The sequence below is a fragment of the Centruroides sculpturatus genome, unplaced genomic scaffold (assembly GCF_000671375.1).
Source record: "Centruroides sculpturatus isolate CEXI.00-Female unplaced genomic scaffold, Cexi_2.0 scaffold424, whole genome shotgun sequence".
Classification (NCBI taxonomy): Eukaryota; Metazoa; Arthropoda; class Arachnida; order Scorpiones; family Buthidae; genus Centruroides; species Centruroides sculpturatus.
Window position 1 is genome coordinate 435204 of NW_019384695.1, and position 9939 is coordinate 445142.

At 33.2% G+C, this 9939-nt stretch overlaps 1 protein-coding gene and 1 pseudogene across 1 annotated transcript; both read right to left on the bottom strand.

Annotated features, from left to right (window-relative positions):
- Positions 1 to 338: 338 nt before the first annotated feature.
- On the bottom strand, positions 339 to 2414 carry LOC111627415 (zinc finger protein 25-like). Its single transcript, XM_023370982.1, has 3 exons — positions 2407 to 2414; positions 1856 to 1931; positions 339 to 626 (listed from the first exon to the last, which is right to left on the bottom strand). The coding sequence occupies exons 1-3, from the start codon at positions 2412 to 2414 to the stop codon at positions 339 to 341; spliced, it is 372 nt and encodes a 123-aa protein (XP_023226750.1).
- A 2027-nt stretch (positions 2415 to 4441) lies between these two features.
- LOC111627428 lies at positions 4442 to 9851 on the bottom strand (annotated as a pseudogene).
- Between the last annotated feature and the right edge of the window lie 88 nt (positions 9852 to 9939).

Consider the following 9939-nt stretch of genomic DNA (forward strand, 5'->3'; position numbering starts at 1 on the left):
AAGAACCTTCCAGCAATTGCACCAGCAACTCTGCAAAAAGGGCTCATTTTTTGAGCAGTTACTGTAATAAATGTCGAATAAAATATTTTTCTTAAATTTATCAGGTTTCTTTCATTTCTTCTCTGTCATTCTTGTTTATCATCATTTCATTACACAGTAAGCTGTTTAGCACTTCACTGCTTGAGTTCCAAGCATGCATTGTAAGGTGATTTGTGCTTGTCTAGTTGTGTTCTATCACCCCTTAGCATTTGTACCATGAGTTTTGATACACCGTGTATTAAAGTTTTATGATAAAACAAATCAAGAAAAGTGAAATACAGAATCATCTGATCATTGATTTATACTGTCATTTCATCACAGTGTACTTGCATATGCTTATCTAAGTGTGGCTGTGTACTAAATTCATCTCCACATTCAGGACATTCTAAGTTCTCTTCCTTCTCGTGTAACATTACATGAGCCTTTAAGCTGGCAACTCTGGAAAATTTCTTTCCACATTCTGGACAAACAGGATCAGAGGTACAATGAGTTGCTTGATGAAGAAGTAGATTTGATTCCAAATTGAACGATGCATCACACTGATCGCACCGGTGAGGTTTATCATCAGCATGTACCTTGCGATGCCTCTGTAATTGTCCCCATTTTCGAAATTCTCGATCACATGAATCACATTTAAATGGACATTTAATTTATACTTTGTATTATTTACTTATTCATATAATATTAAGTAGATGTTAAAACTAGTGTAATTTCAACATATTATTTACAAACCTTGAACCAATCAATATAAAGATGAAATGATAAATTTGATTTTACAATAAATACAATGTTATTTATTAGAAGATATTTTAAAATAATTTTAGTAAGTAAACAAACTTCTTTTATCAATATAAAAAGAGATTTAAATGATCGTAAATGTGTTACACTATTAATTTTCCATATTTAAATATGATATACATTATTACTAAACATATTAATCTGTTATATCTTAAAAATTATTTGTCCATATATTTCATTAATTTATCTAATAAGCTTGTAATTATTTGTTAATAATTACAAGCTTATTATTTAGATAACTTATTCAGGAAAATAGTCTTTTTGTCAGATGTTTACTATATTGCATTCTTCGACCCCTATGAACAGAAGATAATTTAACATGATGTCAAGAACATCAACATTGGATTTTGAGATAATGAGCAATATTCTGTTCACATTGAATTAGAATCTGGAGAGAATAAGGAACCAGTATGGTCCCATGAACAATATGAAGAGACCAGTTTGCTAGTGTTTTTCTCTTTTTGAAGCTCTTTCTGTCCCATGGGCTCTAAAACCTTTTCAGAAGCCTTTATGAGTTCATCCAGGCCCACAATAGATTGCTAACTTAATATAAATGAAATTTATTTGTAAAATTGAATTAAGTTGTCATGGAACTAATGTTCCAACTAGAACAGAACAGTACATAGTAAGGAATCTTCACTTGAAGTTGAGCTGTGTATCTGCTCAATTAAATATATTTGCTAGAAAAAAAGGTTTCTTATTGATTGATTTATCGTTTGAGTCTCCCCAGTTTATTTCATTAGCCTTTACCAACACTCCCAAGATCTTCAAGATGTTCTCATTCAAGAAGAGACTTTGATTCTGATAGAATTAATGGTTGTTTATTTTTTAGACGAGTGTATAATGAATCAGCTTTCCCATCAGGAAATACAAAAACTTTAGAAATCAATTAACTTTTCCTTTTGCAATAATTTGTATGATTATTGCAAAAGGAATTATCAAAAGCAAATAATACCAGGCCACCAGTGGCCAAGCGATTCTGTCCCTGAATACTGGGAGTTTGGTCATTGGTTCATGCCTTGATGGACGGCTGGCCATGTGGAGTTTTCCAGGTTTTCTCCACATCTGTATTGCCTGAATAAGGACCAGTTACTCTTAAAATAATTTAAGATAATAATCAATTTAATTTAAAATAATTGCAAGAGATGATTATTATATAAAAGATGATAAGGTATATTTATATGATATTAATCTTGATAAAGTAGTTCAATTAAGTGATGTGTCACAGAGGAAAAAAAAAAATATTGTAACATGTTCAATTTCTTATGGTAGTTGTTATTAAATCTCCTATGATAGCCACTTGGTGAAAGTATTGTTATAACAGAGCCTGTTATTTTGATGATATGAAACCGTGCTTTGCTATTTGTTTATGCTTCTGACACAATATAGTGCTATAAATTAAGACACTTGGCGGATTTTCTCATCTTTATTTAGTTGATACGTGTGGAAAAAATTACACGTTTCGAGCTCTTAAGCCCTCTTCAGTCAACTAAAACATTTAAAAAGGATATAACATACACATAAAAAGGAATAACAAGTTTTGTAAAATTCTTAAAAAATAAAACATACCTATCCATACAGGTATGTTTTATTTTTTAAGAAACCTGTATGGATAGGTATGTTTTATTTTTTAAGAATTTTACAAAACTTGTTATTCCTTTTTATGTGTATGTTATATCCTTTTTAAATGTTTTAGTTGCCTGAAGAGGGGCTTAAGAGCTCGAAACGTGTAATTTTTTCCACATGTATCAACTAAATAAAGATGAGAAAATCCGCCAAGTGTCTTAATTTATAGCACTATATTGTCAGAAGCATAAAGAGCCTGTTATATCGAAAGAGTTTCAAATGATACAAATGGCTTTTGGAATTTCTTGTTTCAAGAAAATATAATCATAGATGTAATTTTTTTCCAATTTGTATAAAATTTATTTCTGTGGAGGCATTGACAGTTGATTCAGATAACACCTCTGTGCATTAAAGAACATTAACAAACAACGCAGTATCTTTTTATTATAAATTTGGTAATTGTTTTGTTTTATAATTCAACAGTCTTTTGTAATGTAGGAGTATGTCTGGTGACTTTAAGATTTAGCTTATATTATAAGGATTGTATGTTATAAAAATTGAAATGATGTATAGTGGAAATAATAATGTAATAAGATAGAACTTAATGTTATGAGGGAAACCACCCCCGTAACTGATTTGTTGAGTTTCCTATTTTTGGTTGTTAACCGTTTCGCAAATGAGTGGTTGCGCGTGCGCAACTTTCCGCGTTTATTCTTAAGTTTGTTTTTCGAAATTTTGAATCGCTTAAAGTTCGTTTTAATGTTCTGTTCCATACACATTCGAATTCCTCATAAACATAGCCTGATGAAGACCCGGATGGGGTTGAAAACGTTCGCTGATGTATGAAGCAAGTATCACTGGAGTTACAAAGGTTTTTGTGTGAGAGTATATTTTTCCTCTGGTGCGCAAGAATAGTTTATTTTTTCTTATATAAGATAGAACCAACTACAATTGATTATTTGGAACTCCTTTGTAATAGGTTAACCCTATCACAATAAACTTATGGACAGTACTTACTATCCAGAGAAGGCAATGGGGAAACCACTCTGGTACTAACTTATCCCAGGACAACACTTGGTGTGCAAATTAATCTGTAATAACCTGCGCCAGGTATTTGCCAACATCAGGGTGACTTGATATGACACATGAAGGGAGAGAAATAATACCAATTCTTGGTGTATGATTGTATTAGTTTATCTTTTGAGAATGAGAAATTATAATATAATTACCTCTTTCTAACCTGTTACCGGTGTGTCTACTTAGACACACCGGTAACAGGTTAGAAAGAGGTAATTATATTATAATTTCTCATTCTCAAAAGATAAACTAATACAATCATACACCAAGAATTGGTATTATTTCTCTCCCTTCATGTGTCATATCAAGTCACCCTGATGTTGGCAAATACCTGGCGCAGGTTATTACAGATTAATTTGCACACCAAGTGTTGTCCTGGGATAAGTTAGTACCAGAGTGGTTTCCCCATTGCCTTCTCTGGATAGTAAGTACTGTCCATAAGTTTATTGTGATAGGGTTAACCTATTACAAAGGGGTTCCAAATAATCAATTGTAGTTGGTTCTATCTTATATAAGAAAAAATAAACTATTCTTGCGCACCAGAGGAAAAATATACTCTCACACAAAAACCTTTGTAACTCCAGTGATACTTGCTTCATACATCAGCGAACGTTTTCAACCCCATCCGGGTCTTCATCAGGCTATGTTTATGAGGAATTCGAATGTGTATGGAACAGAACATTAAAACGAACTTTAAGCGATTCAAAATTTCGAAAAACAAACTTAAGAATAAACACGGAAAGTTGCNATAATGCTTGCTACTATTTTATGTATGTTTATATGATATATATACATAAAATAAAAAACACCAAAAATATTTACATATTTAAACTAAATTAAATATGAATACTTATACAAATTACTTTTAAGAGTAAAACATGTAAAATTGATTTTTACAGTTTTAAAAACTTTATAGAAAAATTTAATTTTATTATTTTTTAAAGTTAAAACTTTAATAATTTCTTTCTTCATGAATAAAAAAAATATACAGCTATATTTAATTGTAATATTTATTAACAGTATAAAACTACTTAACAAATATGAATGATGAATGATTGCAGTTATGAATTCTTAAGTATAGAAATTTTGTAATTTTTAATATTCTCAATAACTTTAAGGCAGTAATAAAATGTGGATTATATACAGTATTTTTTCTAATGCATATAAAATATGCCCCCTTTGAGAAGTTTCTTTCCTGAATCTAGCTAATATTACAAAATGCATGTAAATGCTTTTATCACTTATATGTGAACCACAAAACTCGTATTATATTTTGAAAAAATATTATAAAAATGATATATTTCTATATTTAATGAATATAATGCAAAAATAATGATAACTGATTTAAATAAATTGAGAAACAAATTATAATGTTAGACAAATCTTAAATATGTGTGATTTAAATGACATAATAAATCATGAGAATGTTTTAACTTTCTTCATTTGAGTCAGATCCGAAATGATATTTTACGGGCACACACGATCTAGCGGAACGTGATCGCTGTTCAGTTACAGTAACTTTTGCCAAGGTATCGTCATCGAAGTCATCCCCATCATCATCACTTGAATTCTTTTTTACAGTCTTTTTAGATTTAGCAGGTAATTTTGGTTTTGGTCCTGCACCATTGCTATCATCAACTTTTTTTCTTTTATTCCCTCCTTTTTTAGGAACAGCAGTAGATTTTTTGGATTTTAGTTTGAATTCAGATTCAGAATCATCTGATGAGACGTTTTTCTTTGGTCGTTTTTTGGCTTTTAATTTCTTTTTTTGTTCATTTCCTTTCATCTGTAAAATATTTTCATCAAAGGATAGATCTGAATTGTCATCATTATTATCCATTTTTGCATTATTTTTATTCTCGTCAGAAAGGAGAGACTCAAATAAAGCATCATTATCTGCAACTACATTACTCTTAGAAGATTTTTCACCTTTCTTGGTTTTAGATATTGGTTTTACACTTTCATCACTATCTTCAGATTCAGGAATGAAATTGTCATTAGATTTTGAATCTATATCTTTCTTTGGTGATATTTCATTATTCTGTTCAATGTCAGAAGAATCACTGTTTTTATTCAAATTAATTATTTTTGGTTCATCATCATCATCATCACTATCAAATATATATTTACTTCGAACAGTTGCTGCAGCTCTTCTAGGAACAATTTCACGTTTCTCAGTTGGTTCAATGTCTTCTAAATCCGAAGAATCAGAATGACCACCATCAGACTCAGATGACCAAGGATTTCTTTTTGAACCTTTCTTACCTTTAGGAGAACTTGTTTTCTTTGCAGCTTTAAATGATAAAGTCCCCTGTTTCATTTTCTTTTTATTTTTCTGTTCTAATATTGTAGGAGAATTTCCTACTCTTTCAGCAAGAGGAGGTGGAGAATCATCTTTATCTTTCTTTAAAGAATCAACATCGGTTTTTTTGCTTCTTCCTCTTTTTTTACCTTCTCCAGTACCTAAAGGCGCTTTCTCTGCTCTCTTCTTCAAATCTGGATCAATACGTGGAATCACTCTCTGACCCATGGGTGAAGGTTTAGTCTCCTCCAGTGCAACTTTACGACCCTTTCCAGATTTACCCAATTTTACTGCCTTTTTAGTTCCACCAATTATTTCATCTTCTCTTTCCTTCTCTTCAACACGATCTAGTTCGACCATAAGATTTGTTAAATCATCTTCCCACAGATCTGCAGGTGTTTTCTCTCTTAAGGCTTCCAATTCTGCCCGTTTATCATCACGCTTCTTTAAAAGTTCATCTTTCCTCTCTCTTGTTAAACTCCACAGATTCATACCTAAGAGATAGTCATAATCAGGACCTGAACTGTCCCTTTCTTCATCATCTTCACTCACTTCTTCACTGTCAATATTCTTGTTCTGAGATTCTTTCCAAGACTTTACAGGGTCTGACTCATAGCCCCTTTCCTGTAAAGTTCTAATCAGTTCTGACTTTTTGCGATTCTCTATTATTATTTTACCTTCGATTTTCTCAAGAATAAAGCGAGCCTGGCTATCTAATTTTTTGCTCTCTGCTGTAAGCATTCCCTCTAAATAAGCCTTTCTTCTTTCGTAACAAGACAGACGTACCTCAAAAAATTCTTTAAGAATCTCTTCCGGAGAATCATATCTACGTAAACAACCTTTATGATCAAACAAAACCATAGATGAAGTTGAAAGTGTAGTCTGCAACTTAAAAACTTTGTGAAGTCCCTGTTCTTCTGATTTTGAAAGTTTCTCTTCATTCATTGTCACAACAAATTTCACTGTACTATCTGTATGATATTCTTTATAGTCTGTTATAAGAGATGGAACTTTGTCACTTCCGTGAAGCATCGTTTCCAGCACTTGCTCTTTGTAAGTCTGAGTCCAAGTACGAACCGGAAGTTCGGTGATTTCCAATTTATTCGAACTCAAAATCGACACTTCACCGTTAATAACATAACGCTGATTATCTAACTGCTCTATAACTCCTTTGAAGTTCTTAAACCACGGATTCATTTTAACCGGTTCCTCTCCCTTCAGCATCCTTCGAATATTTGAAACAATTTCTCTAGGATTGTAATTAGGAATTTTTGTACTCCAACCTTCACCAGTACCATAGGAATGACGGGAATATAATATTCAGGTTCGATACGTTGATTGTCATCAAACAAGTGAACGAGTAGTGGCTCGTCCAACTGTGAAAATATCAGCTTTGCTAGTGGACTCAGCATTGTGAAAATATAACGGGGACTTGCTGCGTCTTTCCCCCCTTGCAACCTCGTACCAAACTGTCCAATTGGTTGCAAAAGATTAATGTTGTTACTTCCCACAAAATTCTGAGCTAAATTAATGATTGTTCCCATCAGAGCAGATTCACCATGATGATATGCAGAATGTTCTGCTACAGAACCAGCTAACTGGGCCACTTTTATTTCTCGTTTGTCGTTTCTCTTGAAACAAGTGTACATCACTTTGCGCTGTCCCGGTTTCAGACCGTCGACAAGCGAGGGAATCGAACGTTCGTTATCCATGTTGCTGAAAAGAATCAGTTCTTTGTTCACAAAATCGTTGAACGTAATGTTTGTTGTGTTTTTTCCGTAAAGGTATAACTCGGGCAATCCAAGCTCTCTTCTGTGCTTTCTCTCTTCCATGCCATTTGTTAGCCACTCTTTTCTTTGATCTACCAACTTCTTACTGAATGCAAGTTGAATGGCATTATCGTCTTGAGTTCCTTCGTACTTGAATTTTATCCTGTGTCGATTCATATCTGCAAAATATTCTTTTGCTTCTTTAGAAGTGCTTGTGCCCAAACCTTTGTAGTACTTTATCTTCCATGTATTCCAGTTTGGAGTTTGTTGTTTCCATTCCTCGTATTCTGGTAAACTGTAAAAAGACATCTCTTCTTTGCCTTTAGAAATTTTCACAATCGGGGTGATAAATTCTTCCAGGAATGGCAGTCTTAACAAACTTGGCCAATTATGATGAATAAAATTGATCAACAGTCCCTTAATGTGTGAACCGTCCTGATCCTGATCAGTCATGATCATCAGCCTTCCGTATCTCAACGTCTTAAGATCATCTATGCTTTCGTATTTCTTCTTATACTGCAATCCCATAATTTTAATTATGTTATTTATTTCTTGATTTTCTAAAATCTGTTTGTGAGTAGCTTCTCGAACGTTTAGCATTTTCCCTCTCAGCGGAAACACTCCGTACTTGTCTCTTCCGACAACACCCAATCCAGAAACGGCAAGCGTCTTTGCCGAATCACCTTCCGTCAGAATAAGAGTACAGTCTATGGAACCTTTCGTACCGGCATCGTTAGCGTCTTCTAATTTCGGTATTCCCCGTAACTTAGAATGTTTTGTGGCACTACACTTTTTATTAAGTTCTGTTTGAGCTTTAAACCTTACCCATGACATGATACATTCTATGATTCCACATTTAATCACTTGATTAAAAAACTTATCACTAAGTGGACATTTAGAACCAAAATTTTTTGCCTGAAGTGTCATGTTTTCTTTAGTTTGTGAATCAAATGTGGGATTTTCAATCAAACAATTAACAAATACCCACATGTGATTTTTTATCTGGAAGGGCTTTATTTGAACACCACCCTTATTTTTCTTCTTCACCACATCTGCAAGTTTGCTGACAATCTGTTCTGTCACATAATCCACGTGACGTCCACCCTTAGTAGTAGCAATGCTATTTACAAAACTCACCTGCTGAAAACCTCTTTCACTCATTGTCACAGCCACTTCCCATCTGTCATTCACACTTTCATAAACAACTTTTAACGGATTTCCTTGTTCGTCGTTCTTGTCTTTAATGTACTGCTCAACATATTCTTTAAATCCACGTATCGGTAACCTTTTTCCATTCAAGTACACTTTTACTCCCCGGCTAGATCCTGCCACATCGTACACTCTTCTCGACATCAAAGCGACAGTATCTTTGTCCAAAACTTCCATTCCAAATTTGCTCAAATCAGGAGAGAATGTAACACACGTGAAATCTTCTCCTTTATTCGGAATAATACGAGCTTCTGTTGTTTTTGACATGTTATCAGTCCAGCACTGTTTAAAACTTTTCTTGTATTCTTTCGAAGACGTTTCCACAACAAATTTAGTACTGAATATGTTGCAGAGTTTGGCACCATATCCGTTTCTTCCTCCCGTTACTTTCTTCTCTTCGTCGTTGTAGTTTGACGAAGTTAAAAGGTGACCAAAAATTAACGACGGAACAAATATCTTTTCTACTTTGTGTTCGACGACGGGAATTCCCTTACCGTTATTCCAAATACTTATTTTATTATTTTCGGGATCAATGTCGACTTTTATGCAGTCCATGCTTTTATCTCTTTGCTTGTTATCTGCAGCATTAACTAAAATTTCGTCAAAAATTTTGTAAAGTCCAGGAACGAAACTAACATCACGAAATATCATCCCAGTTTCCGGGCCATCGTAAACCCACATAGACTGAGTAACTGGTTCGACTGAGCCAATATATGTATCTGGTCTCAACAAAATGTGCTCAAGTTGAGTCTTTTTTTGATAAATTCGTTCGACGGATAATCTTTTATCGGATTTCTTCTTATTTTCTTCATCATCTTCTAACGGCTTATTCCTTCCGAAGTATTCAACGATCTTTTCTTTCTTCGTTGCCATTTTGAAAATTTTGAGTATCAAATTAAAAGCTTAACCAAGCATTAACGATCGTAATACTGTCCTTCGAACTTACTTTATAATCCAGTAATTTTTTAAGTTAATTTAAACACTGATCGAATTAACATAAACTTGAGATAAAAGAAAACTATTTTCACACTTTCGAACGACCGTTAACTAAAAGACAAACTTCGAATTCTATACTCTCGTAACCGATGGCGTTTGTGGTTACAGGTTCGTCTGCATTCAAAAATAAATTTAAAACTTATGACAAAAACTTTGTCCAAATTTAAATATATTAATTAATAT

Excerpts from the sequence above, each read along its gene's own strand:
- LOC111627415 (XM_023370982.1), bottom strand. Across the intron at positions 627-1,855 it reads ATGGCCAGCCGTCCATCAAG|AGGCATCGCAAGGTACATGC; the intron begins GCATGAACCAAT and ends GGACAATTACAG.